This window comes from Ixodes scapularis, unplaced genomic scaffold, assembly GCF_016920785.2.
Source record: "Ixodes scapularis isolate PalLabHiFi unplaced genomic scaffold, ASM1692078v2 PGA_scaffold10__122_contigs__length_95168666, whole genome shotgun sequence".
In the NCBI taxonomy this organism is placed as follows: Eukaryota; Metazoa; Arthropoda; class Arachnida; order Ixodida; family Ixodidae; genus Ixodes; species Ixodes scapularis.
Window position 1 is genome coordinate 41,328,361 of NW_024609836.1, and position 25,875 is coordinate 41,354,235.

General features: G+C 42.5%; 1 protein-coding gene across 1 annotated transcript; it reads left to right on the forward strand.

Moving 5' to 3' along the window:
• Positions 1–26: 26 nt before the first annotated feature.
• On the forward strand, positions 27–25,875 carry LOC8033899 (probable low-specificity L-threonine aldolase 2). Its single transcript, XM_029986560.3, has 9 exons — positions 27–242; positions 305–388; positions 6,618–6,706; positions 9,285–9,467; positions 11,255–11,392; positions 13,100–13,155; positions 22,621–22,757; positions 24,926–25,047; positions 25,135–25,875. The coding sequence occupies exons 1-9, from the start codon at positions 116–118 to the stop codon at positions 25,312–25,314; spliced, it is 1,116 nt and encodes a 371-aa protein (XP_029842420.2). The 5' UTR covers positions 27–115; the 3' UTR covers positions 25,315–25,875.

The following is a 25,875-nucleotide window of genomic DNA, read 5'->3' on the forward strand; positions in this document are numbered from 1 at the left end:
CGCACAATGCGCAGATTAATGCCTTATCTGTCTCGCCTACTCTCCGAGGCGGGCAGATGTCAACTGCTGTCGTGGACGGAGGCCTCATTGTCTTTTCACCGAACCCTCCAAGAGTATGGATGCCTTTCGGGTTGTAGATTTGCGAAGTGACACGGTCACCCAGCCAACTCTGGAGATGCGACAGGCCATGAAAGACGCCGTCGTTGGGGACGATGTCTTTAAAGAGGATCCCACAGTGAACGGTAATCGTTTGCGCTTCTCAAAAGAGCGTTACAAAAATTGTACCTTGTTATTTTTTTTTCAGAGCTTGAAAGAGTTGTGGCCGAGTTGTTCGGGAAAGAAGCTGCGCTACTGGTACCTACACGGACGATGGGAAACTTGGCTTCAGGTAAGGTAAAATACTTAGGGTTTGAAAGAGAACAGAGGGGGCCTTCCGTCTTCTATTGGTCGCGTGTGCGACCAAAGGCGTGACTGTGGTCGAACTTCCATAATTGACCAAGCCATTACTTGAAGTCTGGAGTTTTATGAATTCTATATTTATTGATGGAGCTAAGAGGGGAATGTCAGATGTCAACGTCGACGGTGTTGGTTTAAGGACGCGACAACTCCAAGCTTCCATCGTGCCTTTTACACAGACTGTCTAAATTGTGGCTTGAAATAGAGATTCCTGGTTGTGACGTCGATTATAGGGACCATAAGAGGGAGCCACCGAAGCATCTCGTCGCTAATAAAAGCAAGCGAAAAAGTCAACTCATCGGAACACCTGAAACGTGTAAACGACAAATGTGACTGCGCAAAATGTCGACTGCTGCTAGCATGTGCACTATTTTTTTTTCGACATTCTTAGCACTCCTCCTTGGCCGGAGGTCGTAATGGTACAGACCCGGATCCAGTCTGCGATTGCCACTCTTGAAGCTATTCCAACTGCAGAAGGATACTCAACCCTTCCGAGCATAAGCGAGAATGTTTCATGTGACACTAATTTTCCCGGCACACCTCGCGCAAAAGCAACTTGACGTGGCTCGCGTCCACTCCTGCAGGGAAGCGGATTTTCCCCCAATGAAAACAGGGGTAAAAGAGAAGCTTTTCCCGCCATTCTTCATACAGTCTACCGCGGATCACAGATTTCCACCTATTGCAAAGGATCTTTCAACCTCGAAGCTGCAAAAAAGTAATCTCCATCGCTAACGACCTGGAAAGCCGCTTCGCGGCTTTTCGGGTCGTCGTCTGCTTTCATGTCGGTGACACCCACAATTCGAAAATTTAAAGGGGCGGTGCAACGATTTTATGATTAAAAGAATTTGCATCTCGTCATTTTTACGTTGTTTATCGTGTCCCGGAGGATAGAGAAAACATTTCCTTCATTAAAAATGTCGCGATTCCGCTGCATAATCGCAAAGCAAAAGTCGAGCTTTTTCCCCCACCTGCAGCCCCAAGTGGCAGCCGAAGGAACTACTGCGGAAAGATTACGTGACCTCGCTCGGCTCTAAGCTGCAGCATAGCGCCCGCTAATGTACGCAGAGAGAGGGAGGGGAAGCGTCCTCCGAGATAGCACAAGGGAAGCTACACGGAACTCCGAATGACGTCACTGGGAGTGCGACCAGGTGTGACCCTGAAGACTGGGAGTGAGTTGAGGGGTGCCCGAAATACCAATCTTTATCTTTTTTTTACGCAAAAACTAGGACACGCAGGCGAAATCGGTTTTCTGTTCTTTACTTCAGAAGTGTCAGGGGGCAACTTCCAGAAATCTTTGACCGAAGTCCGAAAATCGTTGCACCGCCCCTTTAATAGCTTCACGGAAAAATTGTAGTGTTATAAAATATTTTCGCTAACAGATAAGAAAGGGTTATTACGCAAATGTGCCAATTTCCAGTCTAATCAAATGGCGAATTTCGGTGATCGCATCTCTCTCCTCTGACCTTGAGTCCATACAGCGCTTCCTCCTTGCCGCCAGAGCTGCTCAGGGTCCTTTTCAACCGATCTCAGCTGCTGGGCTCAGAGCGCTCCGAGATTCTCGGGCCAGACACGAAACTACTTATCGATATTGGCGATGGATAAAAACCAATTTCAACAGCGCACGCTCGATGATTGAGTAAAATTTACACGTTCAACGTCATAAAGTGGCTGGCTTTGGTGGGCTAGACCGTTTTTCGTAACAATGTAATGGTAACAAAAAACAAAACAAAAACAAAAACATTAAAGGGATCTGCAGAACGGAGCAAACGCCAATGTCTGGAAGTGTGTTTCAACTCATCGCATTTTCGACAGTGAACATGATGTGAAAGCAGTCCTGCAAAACGATATCGATGAACCAAGGGTTAAGGCGCAAAATAGCTGGCGGTAGTTGAAGACAGTAAAAAAACACCCCGAGACTGGAAAAAAGAAGGGGCGGACAAACGCAGGTCTCAAGCACAGGTGATCTTTTTGACAATAATTGGTGTTTATATAGCCTTCAAGCACAAACTATTGTTAAATAAACTCAGCGGTGTTTGAGGCCTGCGTTTGTCCGTCCTTTCTTTTTCCCAGTCTTGATATCGGTGATGCGTACGGCAGAACGGGCAAATAACAAGTGCTAAATAAATCGCAGTTTCCTCTCGGTGGAACGTAGTGAAAGCATCACCCCCAGGACATAACACGCATCGCCATGTGAGAGGAAGCACGGAATTAGAGCCGGACCTCCTTTCATATCACAATACAAATCTTGGAACCCACTTTTACCAAACCTGAAAATTCCTCGAAGAGTTCACAAAATCCGATAAGGCAGCCGGGATCTCTGCGTGCTCTTGCTTCGTCGGTTAGGCTTAGTGGCCACCTTGAGACGAAGGGTCTCATAAAAGTTAGAAACTAGAAATACTTTTCACGCCGATTTTCGGACCCTACCACAAGCGAATTTCGTCCCGTCCTGTTATGCAAACACCATCGAACGCACAAGCACTTTGTAGAACCAGATTTTCACCGCCGTCTTGCCGCACCCAGCATGCGCCTCATGCCACTGTTGCCGCCATTGCCGCCATTGTCAACAAAACCACGTCACCAGCGTCCAGGTACCACGTGACGCCTGCGCCGCTTCGCGCTCCGACGGCTAAAGTGCGCTATAAAAAACACACAAAAAAAGAACAAAAACAGTTGATTATTGCATTTTCTTTCCACCACCCGATTTCGCACGCACTGAAAACAGTGCTCGAGAGCAGAGATGGCAGTAATGACATTACTGTAATGGAATTACAGTAATTAAATTACTTTTTGGTTTTTGGAGTAAGGAGTTATGTAATGAATTACTTCTCTAGGCTAGTAATTTAGTAATGTAATGAATTACTTGCAGGCAGTAATTTTGAGAAAATTACTTATTACTTTTGAAATTACTTTCGTCGTAAATTAGAAAATTCGTTTGGAAGCTTTAAGAAAGTAGAGAAAATTTATTTTTCATGGTGAAATGTTGTGAAAGAGCATCAGAGGAGATAATCGACGGCCAACTGAGCTCAAAGCCTTCTACGACGAGCTGGACAGACGCACAAAGAAGGGCTGGAAAGGCGAAGGAGAAAAGCTTCCGTGTAGACATCCTTGGAAGGCAACGGCTCACGAACTCCAGGCATGACAGATTCACGACGTCGCGTCATCACGACGATACTATGCTTCGTTCATCCCTAAGCTGACAGTGCTGTGGGAGCTGCAAGCTAACCAGAACCAACCAAACACCTTATTTTAATCACGTGTCCCGTCCCTTTCTCTGCGTGTGGGTATGAACGAGAGCGTGCCGTGCTTTAGGTGATGCTGTGCTGCTTCCTAAATTGTTCTGGCGTAGACGTGCACTTTCACGGAGCACAGGGGTTGCAGTTGGTATTGAATCCGCTTGCCTGTCGCACGTTTCGTCGACACAAGTTTAATCAACACTCGGTACGCGAATTGCAAGCTGTATGGACATTTCCTCGCGCGTGTTACCTAGCCAGTCCACCCGTTGACGCCGCTTTGCGACGAGTCTGCAGCGGCTCATTACCAGAATTACGTGGCGAACGATAGACGTGTGACTACTCCAAGAAAAACGTAGCTTCCACCGTTCATTCCTAATCTGACAGTGTGTCAGTTTAGGTATGAACGGCTCATTGGCTGCAAGGCAACGGGCACATCACCAGTGAGTTAAACATAATTTAAAACACGAGATGACAGGACAAGCAGATCCCCAGCCTTGTACTTTCGTCAAGCAAGGTCAAGCCGTAAGCTTGAACCATTGTGAACAACAAACGACAGGAATAAATAGTTAATTGCAAATGCCTTGTCCAAGCCCCACAACGTTCTGTGCGTTCTCGAGGAAAGCATGGTGCCGCTCGCGGTACGCCCCGCTGCCTTCCCTTGGGAAGTTTATTCGAGAATAAGCATACAAGCAAATATCGTCCACCGTTTGTTGGTAAAGTACACAAGTTAGGAAGCTGGTGCCATTCCTCAACTGGCGACGCTTCTGCTTTGCAATTATCCGGGCCCTTTGTGTTACAATGCGCAAAAACTTGGACTCTTGGTATGTTTCGGAAAAAGACTCCTTGAAAGTAATGATCGAGAATAGGTAACTATACCCAGAGACAACCTTTCTTGGAAATGCAGTGGAGGGTACAGACACGCGTTCCCTCTCCCATTTCGAGCACTCAATAAAGCCAAATACCTTACTAGGGTAATAAAGCTGTGCGCGGGCTCTCCTCCTCTCCACTGCATTGCCAAGAAAAGTTATCGCCGAGTATAGTGCTCTCGGGAGGATAGAATTAGATTGCGTCCGAGCCGGAAGGGAAACGTTTCACGTGACGGCTCCTTGTAAGAACGACCTGCCATTGCCCGACTTAACAAACTGACACGGACTATAACTTCTTCGAAAACAGGAAGACGGGAACGTCACTTTTTTTAGTGAGGACATTCACCGTTGAATGAGCAGCGAAACCGGTGAGTCGACAGTCTTTCTGAGTCACGTCTAAAGAAGCTATTCATCATGGTTAACACTTATGTTATGTGCGCCAGCAAAACCGCTCTTCAGTATGGTTAATTTTGGGGCACATAAGGTTGTTGCAGTGTAAACAGAAAGATCTCAGTTTTGGTACAATAGACCAAATCAGCTCTTTGACGTCACATCAATGCGGGGGCGCTGCTGTCGACACTGCGCATGCGCAGCGAGTCGCTTTTCCCGGATCTGGTTCCTGCACACGCGCTGTGAGGGCAAACGAGGGCTTGTCTTGTTAAACACTGTATTGGTGTATACGGTAAATAAAATGAGCGCGAATTGCTTCCTCAAGGTATTCAAAAGTAACCTCAAATTAATTTCAAAGTAATTTCATTACTTTTGGAAAGTAATTGTAATGTAATGTCATTTCCCTTTGTCATCGGTAATTTGTAATGTAATTTAATTAAATTTTTGGTTTTCAGAAAAGAAATTAGTAATGTAACTTAATTACTTTTCGAAAGTGATTTCGCCATCTCTGCTCGAGAGCGCACAGAAAGCACCACTTGTATTCGCCAAAGGCGTATAAAAATTCGGGTTCCCCTTTATCAGAGCGAGCGGTGGAGAAAAAGCTAGGTTAAAAAAAAAAAAAGGAATATAAAGCTTCAGAGTTTTTTTGTCCTTTTTTTCTTGCCTCAAAAATAGAATGAGTAGTATTACGCTTACGCCCGAATTCAGACTCCGCGCAAATCGCTAGCGGCCCGGACCAAACGCCAGCTTGGCGTTATCATATTCAGAAGTCACAAGTGATTTTCTGAAACTTTAAACGATAAAATGGGCCGCGTTCTGGGTAGCACTATTGATCTCTATGTGTTCGTGGGCTTTGAGGGCCACGAATTTCCCATTAGAAGTTTCTGAAAATGAATTATAACTTACGAATCAGATAGCGGCAAGCTTTGAAATTTAAGCTTGGGTTCGGACAGCTTGGACTATTTATTTAGGCGAAAATTGAGCATATGGCTGAGCATATGGCTGAGTATATGGCTGAGCATATGGCTGAGATTTTGGCTATGCATAGGGTAATTTTGCGGTGAAAAACTTTACTTTTTTTTTGGGGGGGGGGGGGGGGAGCGGACTTTTATTTATATTTTTATATTTTTGCCAATGTTACACAGTCAAACTCCACGATACACAACCTTCACTTTTATCTATTTTTTATTGGCTTGGCACAATTTTTTTTTACGCGAAACTAGAAGGGCGTTATTCAACGAAGCATGTGCCTGTATCATCCTTTGAGGAAAAAAAAAAAAAAAAAAAACAAGGAGGTAGAGTTCTGCATTCCCATTTAAGAATTCCTCATATCGTTTATTTTGCGCGTTTTCGCAGCCATCATCGTTGGCACTAGTAAAATACAAATTGCATAAGGAGTTTCCAGAAACTTCAGTTATTGCAAACAAGCGTACACCCCATTGGTGGTTAATATACGGCAAAAAACACACAAAAAAATACGCAGGATCAGGGGGTCCGAAATTGTTCGTCGGCTCGTGAGATTTTTTTTTTTTTTTTTATAAGATGAACATAGTGACTTTGAAATGTATTCTTAAGCGTAATGGTATGAAAGCGGGTCACTCGCGACATTTACTCCTTTTTCACATCAATGCTAACAAGTTGTGACGGTCTTACACTTATACCCTGTTTGCAGTAATGACCCACTGCACCAAGAGAGGTCAAGAGATCCTTGTCGGAGACTCATCGCACATTTTCCGGAAAGAACACGAAAGCGTTACCAAGGTAACATCTCAATTTTTATTTTAATTCTTATAGGGCGGTTTTACATGACGTACTTCCGGTTTGAACTCTCGCGCTAAATATAATTTAATATATTACATTATATGTCAATATGATTTGGCGGGCTGCTAAATATAATTAGCAGCCCGCCAAATTTAATAAAAAATCGACCTGAGATGTGATCTTGACGCTTTCATGAAAAAAAAAAAAAAACGCAAAATGGCTCAACATGTTTAATTTCATCAAGACCGATTCAGAATAGGCACACAGACATGGACAACGAAATAATGTGAAAAGACGGTGAGAGTGCAGGCGAGCTGGTGGTAGCTAATCATGTCGTATTACACCTGAGACTGCGGTGGAAGAAATCGGAAGAACTTTCGGTAGAAGGCAAAAGTCACGGAAGAGTAGCCGACAGTCAGGAAAAACGCTCATTGCAACCGCGGCCGATTTTTTACTCCATAATCAAAAAAAAGAAAAAAAGAAAAAGAAATCCGCACCCGCGGCGTTTAGCCTTTTTCTCGGTAAAATATTTCCTACAAAATAAATTTATTTGTTCAGAATTAAAAATTCGACCTATTTTGCTTGCACGTTTTGACATGATACTCCCAGATGTATTTTTATGAGGTTCCAGATGTCGTTACAATAATGCTGTCGGTAGCAGAGAGGACAAGACAAATGGAAGAAAATAGAACGGTGTGTGAAGGCCGGCTGAGTACTGTGGGCCTGGCGCGAGCTGGTTTGGCACGCCACTGTTTCGTACTCGTCTTCGTTTTCCTCACAATATATCCGTACCTTTGTTATTCCAGAACCTTAGCGACTAGTGCCTATCTATTCTCCAGATGGCAGAGAGAAGAGTTCGACTTTCTTGTGGCCGATTTGTACATGATCTAAAGAGAATGTTTGAAGTAGCAAACGGGAGAACCTCGGATAACTGCAAGTCGGGTTTTTATAGCAATATTAGATCTAGAAATTTTAAGTATAGCGTGTTGGCTGTGTAATAAACGGTGCGTCGTGTTTTGAGGTTGTACTCAAATTCAAGACATCTAAGAATAATTAATCAACGCTAGCTGAACTTTTTTTTTATCTTCGCCACTTTTTTGTTTATTTCCGTATATGCAATAAATCATTTGTCGACTGAACTTCTTTATGGATTGGTAGCAAGAATGCAATAATCGCGTACTCAGAATGTCTTGAGCTGTATAATTAAGAGCGGCTCAAAAACATAGAAGCTTTCAGCAGCCACATTTAATTGGATGGAAAAGACGAAAGCCCGCCAATACGTTGAGCAGAAGAAATATAAAAAAGCATAAATAAGCCACGCCTTCTTGGTAAAATGTTTCATCTTCCAGGCTTGAACCAGGAGAAAGTTGAATGCGAGACGTGTTTTGGCTAAACGTATCGCAGAACGAGTAGATTCCAGCGCTCAACTAGCGCTGCTCGTTGCATGACTGATCAGACGCTACAGTCAAGTTTCTGTAATTGTATAAACAAAAAAAAAAAAGGAAATTCGCAAGAAATTCGATATTATAATTTAGCAGCTTTTAAGGCGGTTTCATGAAAGAGCAAGGAATCAGCCATTCTGAGCTTCATCGGTTCTCTGACAAACATCATATAAAGGCTTGTCTGCACTTCCTACCAACTTCTTAAAATCAGCCTGGTTGTTTCTCTGTTGGTATCACCATGCTGGTGGCCTGCATTGCAATGCAGGCCACCAGTACTGAAGAGGCATTGCCTCTTCAGTACTGATAACAGGCAAGGCTCGAAAGTACGCTCTTATCTAAATTGCGAGCACTACTATGATCAGTGTCTGGGTCGACATGGGTGCGATAGTGGCGCATTAAATCGAACATGGACAAGTCACACACAACCTCTCTCCCTGTTTCTTTCTCTCCTACACACTTACTACCAATCAAAATAGTCAAATCTCGATTCGATGCGCTATGGTCGCATCCAAGTAAACGCAACCACTGGCAGCGTAAGTTAAGCCGGGCTGTAGTGATTTCGCGTCGTTTGCGTCGTCGTTCTTATCAGATAATGCTGAAGTCTCATTAGAAGTTCGGGGATAATAAAAGTTTAGAGAAATCGCCATGCCCGACGTTTCTTAAGCTATCACTGACTGTACGGACCGCAAGTTCGTCTTCTTCTTTTGCAGGGGTTGTGGTGACGTCAAAATGCCGAGCTGTGATTGGCTCTGATTGAAGGATAGTGGGTAGATTTCAAGGCGGCTTGCCTAGAGGTCTACTCCCTATCCTTCAATCAGAGCCACTCAGAGCTCGGCGTTGTGACGTCCCGAGAACAACTGCAAAAGAGGCAGACGAACTTGAACTCCGCATAGAAAACGTATGTGTTATCGTACAATAAACCATGCTTACATCTTGACTGAGTTCTGGTGCTTTAAATTCCTCGTGTCCGAAGTAAAAAAAAAATGTTTGAAAAAGTGCAGGTCCCTAATTTATGAGTAATGTTGACAACAAGATGTACGGAAATGCATTTTTACTCCGTAAATATATGTATTTCAACACGTCCAAAACGACGTTGCAGATGTTGCGGAGTTTACACTGTACGCAGCTTGTTTCAGATTGCGGGGATGCAGACTTGGGCGGTACCAACTGAGGCCAACGGCTCGCTTCGCATCGAAGACCTGCTATCCAGAGTGCGGCAAAGCGAGCTTCAACAACGTCCCCTACCTTCCTTGCTTTGCCTGGAGAACACGCACAATGTCTGCGGTGGCACGGTCCTCCCCATCGAGTATCTCAACAAGGTTCTTTTTGGAACCCCCTCTTTCGGGCATCTAATAGGGAACACTCGCCTTTACCGTGTTCGGTTGCAGGTTAAGAAACCAGGACAATATCCACTTTTTTTTCTTTAGCAGGATCACAGCCTCCTTCATACTAGAAAGCCTGAAAGAATCTGAAAAAAGGCAGTAACGGAAAAAAAGATAAAGGAGAGGCGGAGAAAGAGGATGCCCAAAGCATCCTGGAGGGGATCTCTTGGTGGCGCTATCACAGCGCAAGCGGTAAAGAAAAAAAAAAAGAGCTTTTGTTATTTATTTATTTATTATTTTTTTTTTGTGGGGGGGGGGGGGGGGGGGTATGACGTTAGCTTATACCTTTCTCGAAGAATGGTTGTTTGGGCGAGTTGGTTTGACATCTTATACAATCTTGTGCGCAACAAAGACGAGGACAAAAGCAGAGAAGAGGACAGAACAAGGCGCCTTGTTGTGTCCTCTTCTCTGCTTTTGTCCTCGTCTTTGTTGCGCACAAGATTGTATAAGTTATACCTTTCTCCTCTTCCTCTGTGCCGCCACCACCTGCAGGACTTTTTTTTTGTGTGGGAATGCGAAAGCATGATGGACGCATTATAGGCTCAGCTTTAGTCAGGCGGAACCGTGCAGCCGCCGCGGCGTCGGAGAAGCGTACTCGTCTCGCACCTCGACCGAAATGTATGAAATTTTATTTTCAAACTATTAGTTCACTTTGTTTACAAAAACCTCCCTGAGAAATTTTTGACGTGTGTTTACTCTATGCGCTGTGCCGCCAACAGTTCGGCTGGCTCCTTAGCAACGATGACGCCGTTGCTATAGGGCCACAGGACGCGTCGCAGCCAATTGAAATCTGGGTACCGTTTGCCGGCTTCACTCTGAGACAAGTAATGCTTACGCATTAAGAAAAATACAAATATGATTTGGCGAGAGGCCGCTGGGTCCGATGTCGCCCCATGCGCAACCGTTGCGTTCGCCGTTCTGCCGCTAATCCTCTCACTTTTCCGACGACCGGGCGGCGGGCGCTTTGTTATTTCCGTCAACAATTCGACGGGCTTTCCAGTGTGTAGGAAGCTAGGGCAGAGCGAACACGGGGGTGCGGGCGAGTCTCTCCTCACCCCCTATCTCGGTTTAAGCGGAATGAAACGCATTTTCTCAGCGGCGTTGTTTCTGCATGAATGGATGTAGACCTTGATTAAAAGCAAAATAATAATAATGTTGTCGAAATTGCTGCGCAGACTGTCGCTTCTATCCGATAACAATTTGAATTGTTTTGTACTGCGTAAACGTTCCTCTAATCAACTGCCTAAGAATTCCCGTGAAAAAAAAAAAGCGCTTCGTCTGTATTTATGAATCATATTACACTTAAAACCAATTTATGTAATTTTCTGATCTGTCTTTCATAGTAATTAATCCCGAGAGAAATGAATAATTAAAAACAAAACGGACAGGACAACGAAGTCTATCTTCAATAGCTGCCTTCTCGCAAACCGGCCTCCCATACGACCATCCAACTATACTTTCCTTAACGAATTATTGCAATTAAATCGTTTCTTTCTTTCAATATTGAAATAAACAGAATGAAACACTTGGTAAGGGGACTTGCCGTTCAGAAGCTTGCATGTAATAACACATTCGACGGCCGCATTCCATCCCTGTACTCATAACTGAGTAGGCATATAACAGATGTCGTTTCGTTGGTTACAAACCGGGCCATGGGCGCGATAATGCCGTAGGGTTCGCTCAAAAATATTTTTCATGGTGAACAATACTTGCTCCATCCGCAGGCATCACAGTTCAGCAAACACAGCAAAATCCCTATTCACATGGACGGAGCGAGACTCATGAATGCTGCCACCTACCTCGACCAACCGGTAGCCGAGATTGTCAAGGGGTGCGACTCGGTCATGATGTGCCTAACTAAGGTAAGGTTCACGTCAGGTCATCGTGATAAGAACCGAATAGGAGACATTAATTTCGGGTTGCAATGATCAAGCGTGTTCTCCGTGTCGCATGACCTGGATGAAAAAAAAAAAAAAAGAAATCTTAAAAGGAGAAGAGTGGACAGACGCTCTTTGTTGAAAAGGACACAATTAAGTGCAATATCGAAAACAGTAAAGAGAGAAAAGCGGAAAAAAAAAACATGAGGAATTTGTCAAACTACTTACCTTTTACGATGACAGCTTGATGTTTTTTTGTGCTTTTTGCTTTCCAAGTTGTTTTAAGCCTCTTGGGAGGAATTTATTAAAAAAACGCACGTTTGTATAACGTGCGGTCGTTAATATTCAACCGAATTGTGACCGAAGCTTAGCAAATATGTGAGCAACTAGAAATGACGGCCTACTTACTCGAACAAAGTGCGCCTGTTCCGTCTTTTAGGAAAAGTCGGCTCTCATTGACAGCTTTTAGGTGATTTTCATATCAACTGTATTAATGAACAAGTCTTCACCAAGAAAGTCGTTAACGTAGAAAAATGTTTGAACAGCAGTAGAGGCTTTAATACACGACGTTTCGGGAAGAGACTTCCCTTCTTCCAGTGTCATTTTTGTTGAAGAAGGGAAGTCTCTTCCCGAAACGTCGTGTATTAAAGCCTCTACTGGTGTTCAAACATTTTTCTTGATTTTCATATATGAAGTCTTCCTGGATATTATCCAGGTATTTTTTATTATCTAAAGGAAGCGGGACATATCTTCGATGTCAAGTAGAAGGCACTCTTGCGAGACCCTTCTGCGTTTGCATAAGACTTCGGTTTTCGTCTGCTCAGTCGGCAGCGAGACGCCATTGAATAAGGTGGAGCGCTGTGCGATCGTCGGATTTACAATGACTGAGCGAGTTGATAAGTGAGTTTTGCTTCAACCATCAATGTTCATCGGCTGATATATGGTTCGAATTATTCAGAACGCTTTCGGAAATGTTTCGACGAGTGATGCCCATTTAAAACTCTGGTACGGCTGAAGGATGCAGTAAAAAGAAGACGGGAGTTTGGGGCAGCTGGCGACTGACAGCATCGCTACGACAATGCGCATGCCCATTCGACACGTCTGCTAAAGAGGTTTCTGGCAAAACAATGCGTCACCGAGGTGTGCAAACCCCTCTAAAACCCAAACATGACTCCCTGTGACACTTAGCATTTCCCAAAACAAAAATGGCACTTGAAAGGCAGATGATTGGAGACCGCTGACGAGATGAAACAGAAAACAACAAGGCAGATGATGCCGACCCTGAATGACAGCTTTGCATGATGTTACGTGCAGTTGAAGGAACGCTGGCATAAGTATGTGAACTTTTGAGGGGAGTACATTCAAGGAGATTAAGGCGTCATTGTCTTATAGCGCCTACACTTTATAGGACAATATATACTTTCCAGACATACGTATATTTTGAGACAATTAAATTGCTTGCTTGTTTGTATTTTGGAGCTACAGTGTACACAGTGTGATATGCGACTATTAACCAGCTTGATCAGTGTACAAATGCATGCAGAGAGTTACATACCACCAGAGTTACCTTGCCAAACAAGGTAATAAAAACATTTTGCCATACAACATAACACAGGAATTTTTTCCCCTCTATGAAGTTGTTTTTCACCCAACGCCACTCTTAGTACCTTACTGCGGGTTATCTTTGTGCAGGGACTGGCTTGCCCCGGTGGTTCTGTTGTTGCTGGTTCCAAGGAATATGTGCAAGGGTGACTAATATTTTATTAAAAGTAATATGACCTATAATGTCCCTTCCAATTTGCCAATTGCACCGAAGTTGAAAAAAACTCTTTGTGCATGTTACGTAACTTTTCCGGAAAACCTCTACAATGCAGCAGCTTTTAATTTTTCAGATTTTCTGAAGTGATATACCGTATCCAATATTCCTTTTGATAAATGTGTCACGCCACCGAAATACGTGGGGAGATTGTTTTTTCTCTATTGAAATGTCCGCATATGCTTAAGAATATCAATTTTATGTTAATTTGTCTCAGCTTCGTTCTTTGTTGGCGAATGCTGCCCACAGGCAACAAACGAAATAATATTTTTTGTGCGTTTAATAGTTCCGGTCTTATCTTTTTTTTAAAATCGAGTACTCTGGCAATAGTCTCGAAGATCTAAACTACAGCGTCATCTAGTGCGAAAATATGCAATAGTGACGAGAAAAAATAATTTTGGTGCACAAATACGCCGCGACCGAGAACGGTGAAATGGCGAAAAATATAAATAAGTGTTTTTTTCTTGCCACTAATCCTTGACGACACGTGACCATTCTACTTGAGGCTATCGCATGCACAGATATTATTGACATTTTATGGTGATCCTTATAGGTTACCGAAGGGAGCCACCTTCGGGCTTTGGCCTGGTGTTGCCCACAAGCAACTCCAGTTTATCTTACGATTTTTTTTAGTTCAGCTATGTTCTTTTAATTGATCTTGTTGAATATTCATATGTTTAAAAAATGTTTTCAGCCATTTTTGTATATTTTGTCAATAAGGGGCTAATCAAAAGGCGTTTTGAACCCATCATCTGCATTTAAAAGTTTAGTGTATGGTTCAACAATTGACTAAAAGCTTCTCGAGAATTGGATTTTAAGAAGCCACCTCAAAACAAGGTTCTGTCATTTTATGACGGTGTGTTATTATTGCTAAAAACTTAATTCGTGTTTCATATTGTCATTAAAAATAAATAACAATAAATTTAATATTACAAAGAAAGGAGCACATTCCCAGACAAGCAACAGTATGGCTGCACATGACTGCTCTTCTCGCTGTAACTTTTTTTCTCTCAGTCATCAAAGGTGTGACGGGTTTACCGTACAGTACAGTGAACAGGTGACATTTACGAAAGGTTGAATAAAACGCAGCTGTCTCTCGATGCCTTCAGCCACGTTCTATTGACCAAAGTCACAGGCTGGTCTAAAGAGGCATCCTACCGCGGAGACCAATATTGCATAAATTTTCAACGAGTCTCATTGATTACATATTATAGCACTATGCCTTGAACGCAAATAAATATCTACGTTGTGAAAAAAATAAACAGGTAAAAGTGGACCCGTTTTTTTAATGTCGCTGCCATGTAAAGGTTTAATTAAACAAGACGAAGCTGTTCGGAAGTTCAACATGGTTACCCGTACTCATATGAGCCCTTGTTCCTTGAAAAGAACAGCGGGGAGAGAATGAACCTGTAAACAAACCGTGGGACACTGATGATGGTCCCGATCCCAGAACTGATGAATCAGACTCGTGCTTCTTCATGAATTGCGCTAATTCACGGCAGTCAGAATCATCTACGTTCTGGTTAACCTCTCTGTTCTTCCGAAATAAGCCTCCCTTTTTCTCTCCGTGTCCGCGAAACCGCCAGCGAAATGTGAAATGGTGCTTTCGATTTTTGACTGATTCGTTCGAACCGTCTAAGGTGTGGGATGAACAACGATGCCCGTTTTTCACAGCGGAGCTGTTAAGGGCTAGGTTCCCCAGGATCATGTCCGTGTGTGTCGACACAAACCTACCTGGACAGCTACCGCTATCTATAAGCGACGGCGGCAAGCACACAACCAGTGTGGTTTCCGCCGTCACTCGTAGATGGCGGCAACCTTTCCAGCTATAATACTTGGGCGCGTTGGTGGGAACTCATCGTAGGAAACAGCGCGAAAAACAGACGACGACGAAGAAGCACACAGTGTATCAAGTACAGCTCCGCTGGTCTTCCTTCTTCACGAGAGTGAAAAGGCTGAACGATTTCGGTAGGATTTTCGTACTGATGTTATATCTAGAAGAATGGATATGTGAAGTAGGGTTGTATATTGGACCATTTGGTAGCTCTTAAACATTATAAAAAAAAAACAGCCTCAGTAAACACGGACGACGAGGAGGAAACGAACACGACAGGCCAATGGCTGAGTCGCAACTGGAGTTTAATTATTCTATGAAAAGGAAACAAAAAAAATTTCTTAAACGTATTACACAGACAGAGATTAAAACGTACGCCTATAGTAGACACCAAGAGACCGCCGAGGTATGGTGGCCCCTTGCCTATCAATGTTCAAGAAGTCTGTTTTGTTTCCTTTTCATAGAATAAACTTCAGTAGTGAGTCAGAGGTTTTCCTATCGTGTTCGTCGTCCGTGTTTACTCAGGTTGTTTTTTATAATGATCATTTTTTTACGCTAGTTATTCATCGTCACATAGGTGTCAGTCAGTCGTGCTTCTAGCGTGATAAGGTTGTGCTAATATTTTTATTGAGATGTTTCGTAAAGTAAAAAGCTAAGGTAACGATTACTCTATTATATATCCTGTCGTATTAGGGGGATCACAAAGTATGGGCAGCCTCGATTTTGGTACTAAAGATCATACCTATGGTTTATTTCTTAGAATTGTCTAAATTGAAGCAAAATTGCAACATTCAATCATAAGAATGTTTGGGACGGATCAATACCTGTTCATGTTAAACTAATTGGATATTTTTACTTTTGCCAACTCAAGGGCAGGGTTGGGCAGTATCGCGATACAAATGTATCGCGATAGTATGTCAGAAATACATTTCGTATCTGTATTTCTGTAACGCGATACATTTTTTTTCACCAGTATCTGTATTCCTGTATCGAAATACATTTTGGATGTTCTTTTGTATCGCGATACAATCAGGATGAAATGTATTTCGTTACATTTCTGGAGAAATACTCTCCCCCCCCCCCACCCCCCCCCCCTCAAGAAAAAAAAAAGAAACAAGTCTGAACGCATTTTTTTTTTTTTTTTACTTCTAAGGGCACCAGAGTCAAGAAGATGCTGGGGTATTGTTACTATGCTGACCAAGGTTCCTTTTGATTCTGCAAACTATTTTTCTGTACGTCCTCTTCACTCTTCTGAGAAGTGTTGCGTAGTGGGGGCTCGAACCAGGTGGCGTGCCAGGAGTGGAGTCAGAGCATCTTCTGTTGCAGGTCCTTAGGTAGGGATTTCTTGAGTCATTGTTTCCTGACATCCAATGCCCGCTGATAACCGTCTCTCTTGGCTTAGCGTACACAGTACACACAGCCGGCAAGGCTGAGTCACACACAGTCTGTTGCAGCACGAGCCCGGCGGTGGTTGACTTGAAATAGTAGGAAGACTCACGCTGTGAAGTTCAACACATATTCGAATGCATCTGCGGCTACGCCCGTAACATTCCACGGCTCAAGGGTACATCATCAGCCGACGTGAACGTGACCCGCTGCTCTGGTGATCCGAAACCCAGAAGGAGGCCAGAAGTGACCTCGCTGTGCCATCCCAGACTACGTATCTCCCGCGACTCGTCTAGAGACCGCTGTTTCTCGGACAGCTCGCACCTGTGCCGGCAATATTAGCTCGCAATCCATGAGGTCTCTGTTTGGATAATGCTAGGCAAAACTTGGACTGCAATCCGTGCGTCGGTGGCGGAGGGTCGGTAGTAAGGACCTTCAGAACAGGGATGCTACCGTATCGTTTTTTCAACTGTAAAACAGAAGATAAGACATGTATTCCAAGATGCTTCAGGTGGTCCACTATTCTCAAAAATTCCAAATGACACTGCATGCACGATCTTCAGCTAGGTAGCCTACAACGCAAGTACGCATTGTCCTTTCATACAGCAGCGTGGTAAAGTTTCACGTTCAAGGCTACACCTACAGATGAAGAATTCTAGTTCATTCCACCGTGACATAATGTGATCAATGTTGACAAGATTCCGTCGTCACACAGACAGGATGTCATGGAAGGGACCGCGGTCAGCAATTGTTGGAACGTTTTTTTGGGCCTTTTGAAGACTCTTTGTCGTCCGAAACCACTACCTTCAAGACAAAGTGCCAAGCCTATAAAGAAGTAATTTCGAGATCGAAAACATCCACTTCAAACTTCAAGCTTCATCTCAGTTGGCGTCTCAAAAAATTTGGAAAATGTATTGCCGTATCAGTATTTCTGTATTTGTATTTCTGCCCTCCTTAAAATGTATTCCTGTATTTGTATTTCCAAATACTTTTTGCCTATATTTAAAATGTATTTCCGATACGTATCGCGATACATGTTTACAGATGTATCTTAGTATCAGTATTTTAGCTACTATTTCAATGTATCCCAGTATTTGTATTTCCAAATACATTTTTGAGTATTTCTGCCCAACCCTGCTCAAGGGTGTCAATTATCTCTTTCCTTCTGGAGATATTGCTCGAGTCTATGTTTATTTTCGAGTCAACAGATAAACATAATTCTACTGATTTCGACAGGGACACAAATGACTCGGTAGAAGACAGAGTGAGTTGCATGAATCAGGTAAAATCAAGCCGCCTTCACATAACTGCTGTAGATCGTATTGCCTAAGGAACACACATCTCAGCTAAATTGCACTCATTTGGTTTCCTTATCACCTTATCCACAATGAATTCGACTGTTAAAGCAGCCAAAAACTTCAGTCCTGGGAGCAGTGCTTTTTATAGTGGGGCAATATTTGAATTGGATGAGACGAGCCATCGAGTATTATATCTTCAGTGTAATGAAGTCTAATCAGAATCGCAGCTCCAAGCGATGCCAAAATAGAATCCGCATATGTGTGAAATGCTTGCCTTCATGAAAAGTCAGCACCAAGTTTAACACATTCCCCCACCATTCTCTTGATTCGTTTCCGGGGTGATGGCGTAGTGGGTCATCCAGATATAAAGCATATTTTCAAATTTCGAAAAAAAAGCATTTGGACTACGATGAGAAGTGATGTAGCCAATCAAAACATTTATGTATGCGTCATGTTGTTTAAAGTACGAATCCCTTGCCGTACTTTAGTGAGAGAACAGGTCACACCAAACTTTATAAATAATGCCTGTTTTAGAATTTGGCGGTCTACCAAATACCTTCTTCCGAGTCGCCAGATCAAACTGGACTCCGTGGTATACCGACGCCATTCTCTACATCCAGCCACACAACTCGCAGCTGTGGCATTTCACTCCAATAAACGCAACTTCTTGAGAGGCAGTGCGACGATTTTAACGCTGAAAGAAGGGGCAGCTTGCAGTGTTGAAGGCGTTACCGAAAAAAAAGTAACGAAATACGTTACACGTTACTTGCAGCTAAAAGAAACGCGTTACCGACCTATGTTACCTCAAAATAAAAGGAACGCGTTACCGTTACCGATAAAAGTAACGCACGTTAGTTTTGCGTCAATTTTTATTTATAAAATGAAGGTAGCAGCGTTTCTTGGCGACTACGTTTTTCGGCACTGAGACAAGAGACATGCGCATGGTTTTTTTTTTCTGCTGAAATTAGAGTTTTGGCGTGGGGAAAAGACACGCAAAGAGTTTGAAGGTATGTGGAACGAGTGCGATATTTAAAGAGATTGCGCCTATACTTGGTTTTATCTGAAGTCTAGATGCAGCCGACGCTAATGGGACCGATCCAGTAGCGTGAAAAGCGCAAGTGATTGGGCCTTTTTTTGTTTTGTTTATGGTTGATTCAGCGATGATAGAGCACGTAGAGAAATGATGAACACCATGGCGGTGCCCGCTTGACACAATCTGATTGGTCCTATCAGCTCTATAGCGTCGGCTCCGTCCGGACATCAGATAAAATAAAGTACTGCAAAACGACTTAGGTTTTGCGAGCACGTAATTTTCGCCAATTTCTTTAATCTTTTACACTACGCGAAAAATAGGTCCCGCGGAGAATTCCGGTAAAATGTAAACACATTGGAATCTATATTGAGATCCCATCGCGTCGCGAAAATTAGAGCCCGCGAATTTTTTCGAAACTTCAGCTTTGACCTAAATCGCGAAATATTGAGCCCCCGAATAATAAGTTGTTTACAGTATAAAAACACGAGAAAAAAATAATTTAAGTGTACCTTTTTTCAGGTTTTGGGAACGTGTAACGAGTAACGTAACTATAGTTACCCGTTATTATAAATAAGTAACGTAAATACGTCACCCGTTACTGTTTTAAAAACATAACGAGTACGTTACTAAGGTACCGAAAAAAGTAACTCGTTACCGGTAAAGCCGTTACTTGTGGCGCGTTACCGCCAACACTGGCAGCTTGTACGTTCTTTATCCTTTATCTTGGCACAAGTGAGGAAAAACGCGCCACCTTCCTCTGACATACCGCAATTTTGATGCTTAATAGCAAAGAGGGAAAAGCGACTTTTTTCCGGTTTGCAGCCGCGTGTGGAGGTCATGGGATCATGTCATAGGAAAAACAGATGTTTTCGCGGCGCCGAGGTCAAGGAAACCATTTTCTATATGTCACTACCCCTCCTCCCATCGTTTCCGCGGCGCCACATGCGGCAAGTCGACAATCGCGGGAGGGCGGGGGACCTGAAGACAGAACCAGGCGTGATACTCCCTTTGACATCACTGCGCAGCTCACTCGAAAGACGGTGACAGTTTAAGGCTACCTTCGATTTGTTTAATTTTGTTTATAAACTTGGCGCACACGAGCGAAAATGGTGCTTGTTCCTTATTTTGTACGTACTAATTCCCGCAATTAATTGGCCAAAATCCCAAGGTTGTTGCATCGCCCTTTAACGTGCTTCGTACCTGGTTTAATTTTTTTTAGAGTGAGAAAATGGATTTTTGAAATGATACAATCGAGTACCTACATTCAGGAGTAAAATTCTGCCAAAGTAACTTTCGTATTCAAAACAACCTATATCTTTGAATGCCACTTTCACATAAGTGTTCGTTCAAAGTGAACTCAAATTAATTGCTTTAAATTTATTCACCCGAAGATCTCCTTTCAGAAGATGCATAGGTACATAAATATAAATGTAAGTATTTTTTCCGGTTTAGCTGAACCATGCGAATTACGTCCTTTTTGGTAAATTGACAATATTACTAGCAAGAAAATTACGTAATCACTCTGTTTCAAAGAGGTTATAGGCAATGTGTGGGGTTTTGTGTCTTTCAATAAATCTGCTGAAATATAAAAACAAAAAAACACACTTGCTATACTTCGTTTCAGCTTCGGTCCAGACGCAGCCGACGCTACAAGCGCGAGCATGTGGCCCAGAACAGTGCTTGCACTGCACGAGCGCGCGTGCTTGGCAGGGATGCTGAAAGCCCGGAGCTCGCGCTTGCAGCTTTGGCTGCGTCTGGACCGAAGCTGAAACGAAGTATAGTACAAATATTGCGGATACAGATTTATTCGAAAAACTCCGAATTTGGGGACTACCATATGTAAAAGCTCTACCGGTCCCTATATTTTCTTGAGATTTTTAAAGAACCCTTACGACATTCTCTATTTTACACCTATCTTTCTAAAGGTAACAAAATGATGCCTTTTGGCCCTTGATCAGAAAAAGAAGGTAACCTTTCCACCTTAATAGTCGAACACGTATCGTCTTTTCACTTCGGACCTATATTCCGACCCTTCTCTCTTTTAGACATTCACTGAATTTTCTCCTGCCTCCTTATCCGGTATAATAAACTTGCTCGTCACCCTCGTTCACCAAAAGATGTCGAAAAATTGAGAAAGGCTTTTCAGTTTAGTTGCGCAATTGGCAAGAAGCTAAGGGTATATGGTAATAAAATAAAAGATACCTGGTTTTGGAGTAATTAGCCGCGAATTCATGCTGTGAAAGGCTCACCTCCAGGCGCTTTGGCTGTGAAAATGCCGTTTTCGTAAACTCGCAAACTCCTGCTGCTCTCCCGAGCCTACGACATTAAACTTGAGAATGATAACTCCGAATTCTATGTATCATCAACTTTGGTTCATAGCACGCGAATTTATCATATACAAAATCTCTGAAGTTTTCAAGAAAACTTAGTTGAATTTTTGCTGCGTGATTTTATTTTCAGATGAGAAGCTAAAATTGACGCCTAATTTTGAAGGAGTTGACGCACACAGAAACTCCCATAATTAATATGGGGTGGTTCAAGTCACCAGGTTCGATCTAAAATTGACCGTAAAAATCGACGCCTGCACTTAGCCATCTAAACTTTTCGTCGAAGGTGTATTTTCCAGGTCGGTTTTTTCTTGTAAACTTACAAAGCGTAGTTCTCTTTTAGTAAAAAATAAGGCCAAGAAACTTGCCAGGGTCTACGGCGGGCCGCGACCCAGATGACCAAGTCCAGTAGCGAGTGATGTCTGGCGTCCGTATTGATAGATGGCGTCGGGAGCGGCGTCTGATGGTGCAGCCGACCAGCGAAAGATAGCAGACGACACGCAGATGAAATCCGTTGGCAGCAAAAGCGCCGCCGTTATGCAGACGCGTTTTTTGTTTTTTACTTTAAGTTTCGCTTTTATTGTTCGCATTTATTTTTAACCGAAGGTACAATTCAAAAAGATTATATTCATTTAATAAACCACAGTGGTCGCGAGCCGTCGCGATAAGGAGGTAGCGCCATCTATCAATACGAACGCCAAACACCCCCCCCCCCCCCTCCCCCCTCTACTGGACCCCTGTCGTCAGCGTTGCTGCCCGCCGTAGACCCTGGTAAGTTTCTTGGCCTTATTTTTTACAGAAAGAGAGCTACGCTTTGTAATTTTACAAGAAAAGCCGACCTGTGCATTACACCTTTGACGAAAAGTTTAAATGGCTATGTGCAGGCGTCGACTTTTACGGTCCATTTTAGATCGAGCCTGGTGACTTGAACCAGCCTATATATTGTTGAAGAACAGCTCATAATTTCACGGTATGTGCAAACGACTTCATATCGCGCTTCAGCTCAGAAAGCACTTTAAATTTGATGTTGTAGTACATAGTTATTTTATTGTTGTACTAATTTTGCACTGATTAATGCTTTTAAATGTTTCCAGAATTGAATATCAAGTATTTGAATAACACCCTCAATAAATTAGGTACTAATTTTGCACTGATTAATGCTTTTAAATATTTCCAGAATTGAATATAAAGTATTTGAATAACACCCTCTATAAATTAGGTAGTAGCAAAAAAAAAAAAAAAGAAACGATTTGGATTTCTATTTATCAAGCCAGCGACATGATGGTTGGTCATTAAGACAAGAACCAGCAATGTCTTCGCTTGCACTTTCAGGCGCCTTTCAGTAAACACTTTTAAGTACTTGTTAGAATTTATCCGAACATGTACAGTGTGACTGGGGCTTTAAGCTCCTCAATGTATGGACATAAAAAAAAAAAAAAAAAAAAACGCAACGCGAATTACTAAGTGAGCACGAAAATTATGATGATGAACGAATAGCCCTGCGGACGCCTCGTTGCAGTGTGTCTCGAGCGCGCAAGGTACTCGGAGGGGCCATGACTCAAGTTGGCATCTTGGCTGCTGCGGGCCTCGTGGCCCTCAAGACAATGGTGCCTCGGCTCCGCGAAGACCACGAGAACACTCAGCGACTTGCCAGAGGTAGGAGATGAACTCCACTTTCGCCGGTATTTGGCCCGCGACGGCAGAGGTGCCTTGGTGCGTAGGAGTCGGGGATGGGGAAGATACGCGTAAAAATGCGTCCTAACACAAACGCGAAATCTCTATTGAGACTTGGTGTTTGAGCTGTTCATTAATTTTTCCTAATCTCGGATTTTTTTTTTTTTGCCACATCATGTTTTGTTTGCACTAGCTCGTTTACGCGTCTATACTTTTTGTGCAATATACAGCCACAAGAAATGTTCAATCAAACATGCAATTCCCCTTATCGAAGAAAAAATAAATACGAAATGCAAATACATAGCGGAATTTTGATCTTCAAACATTTTTCTTTAAACACAACTGCTGCTTGCGTAGCTTAATATATGTGCCTTAAAAATATCATACGCATAAAAATAAAAAAATAAAATTCCGAAAAACAGTGGGGTTTATATGTTGACACAATGCAGTGCACAAAAACAAAAAAAACGAAAGTTAACTACATTTATTCAAATTTAGGAGAAGAGACCGATGGAATTATATGCAGTAGCAAACAATTCCTGCAGGTCAGCGTGTTCCTATTTTTTTTTTTTATTTTACAGGAAAAATACATTAAACTTTGCCGAACGCTCAGTCCGGACCAGATACCAAAGTTCCACAGGTTGCCGTTATCTTGTTCAAGAGTTGTACGCGATTTTCTGAAACCTTATTTCAATGAGAAAACAGCGCCCGTTTTCCCAGTAGTTGACGCCATTCATCCACATGTATTCGGGGGCTTCGTCAGCCACCGTTTTTAATGTTGAAAAAAAAAAATCGCTTAGAACGTTTTAGCGAGATAACGTACGGCTAGTTCAGAAAGTTTCGCATGCGGTCTCGACCGCTAGCGCTACATTTTGGCACACTGAGCGATCGGCGATACGTAGTTTATTGTAGTTTATTTTTTGAGGTAAAAAGAACACCAAGTTTGTTTGTTTTTTCTTTCGGGATACCATTTATATAAATGGTATCCAGAAAGAAAATACATAAGTATATGTCTATTCAAATATGAAAAAAAAAAAGTGTTCCTAAAAGGCAAGGACACCATCTGGTCACTTGTGAGTCATTCACCTTTGACCGTACGAAGACTGCAGGAAGCAGCACAAATATTAGGTAAGACTTCGGAGAGAACTAACTAGACTAACACGACTTTATTAATTTAAGAAACCTAACTAAATTAGCTAACTTAATTAACTAACCTAACTGATTGTGCACCTTGATAAAATCTCTAGGCGGATTGATAGTGTTTCCAGTTGAATAAATAAAGAAAATGCCTGGATTCTGGCTAAATAGAAGCGGTTTTGAAACCTTGACTTTTGACCTGCATCTTCAGAGCCTGAAGAACCGGGAGCGCATTGTGTTCGTTTCTTGACGAACGACTTAATTATTTGCTATACTTCCAACATCAACACGTAAAAGAGATTTTTAGTGACCACCAACAAATGCATATAGAAATATATACAGCTCTGGACTTCTGACGCCACGGTCCATCTTGAAAAAAAGATAAAGGAATGCAACACATTATTTTTGCGAAACATCGTTTCCCTGACAGCTGCCGAATATCATAAACGTAATGCAAATTTTCTCAAATTGCGATAGCAAAATAAATTCTTGCAATTTTAAGCTTGCTGCTGGAAATAACACTGAACGGTGTATGCGCCTTTTTAGCCGGGAGAATTTATGCAGAGTAAAAGGGGGCGATATTCAGAAAAGAAACGTTTAAAACAAATCCCCCATATAAACAAATTGAACAAGCCTGTCGTAAATAATAACGGAATAATATATGAAGTACTTATTTAAGAGATTAGGAAAACTATGAATGAATCAACCGCGATGTCATCGGTTTCTGAACCTGTATGTTCTATTATATATATTTGATTCAGGTAATCAAATACCTTTCTCTTGTAGATTCCTTAACACGTTCTACCGAAACAGTTGTACGTATAACACTAAAATAAATTATACCGTACAAAACAAAACAATTTTCCCCCGCAAAGAACGAGGTGTTTCTTGTTGACATAAGACTTAAGCGTTTCAATTACCCGTAAACGGTTAATTTTAAACCAACGTGTTCTTAAACGGTATAGAATATAAATGCCACAAAGTTCAAATGGCGCCTATCTTTTTCTCTGCAGGTGTGTGCCTTGAGCAAAACCCCTTCATCAGCATTAATTTGAACACTGTTCAGACCAACATCGCTATCATTGACTTCACAGACGATCTGTCTCCCGTCACGTTCTGCGAACGTCTCCAAAAGGCACGTCAGCAACTTTTAAAAACATGAAAACAATTCTCACCCTAACAAGACGATTCAATTTCAAGGATTTGTATTTATGTCCTTCAGGTGAGCCCCAGAGAACTCGAAGATCTCGATGAAGCGATCGTCGTCAAGATGCTTCCCTACGGCCCAACCAAAGCTCGAGCTGTGCTGCATAAAGACATCAGCACTGACGACGTGGACGCAGCCGTCACCAAAATACGTTACATTCTCAACGAGTTGTGCCGCCATGTTCCTGCATACTGATCTTAGCCGGCATGAACTGTACAGTCGCTTTTAAAGCTGTGTTCTTCAGTGCAGATGTGAAAGCGGTGCTCTGGAGTGTGCCCCACAGATCGCCCCTCCAGAGCCAACGGATGTGTTAACCCGGGTACAGGGGAATTAACCATACATCGACTTTGAGCCCTTCTCGTCTCAGGGAGTTCTTTTTTACCTCGTGAAAGTTCCAAGAGGCACTTGAATGAGTATGTAAACAGACCTAGGGCTTAGCAACCTCACCACAATAGTGTACATAAAATGAACCGAGAGCTTGGATGAGGCACTTTAAGGGTGAAGTAGTTGACACGTTGCTTGACCGTTCGTTGAAAACCATCTGTGCAAAGCTGTTTATCTGTGGGTTATATTTGTGACTAAAATTGCGGGTTAGTAGCTTAAAAAAGTTACAGGTTCTGACGCTCTAACTTATGTTTTATATGTAATCAGTATAGTATAAATGTGCCAATTGCATCGCTTGAGCACTGCCATGATTGATACGAAAGTTTAGATTATGAAAGTAAGATAACATCAATAAAATATATTATATTTTTT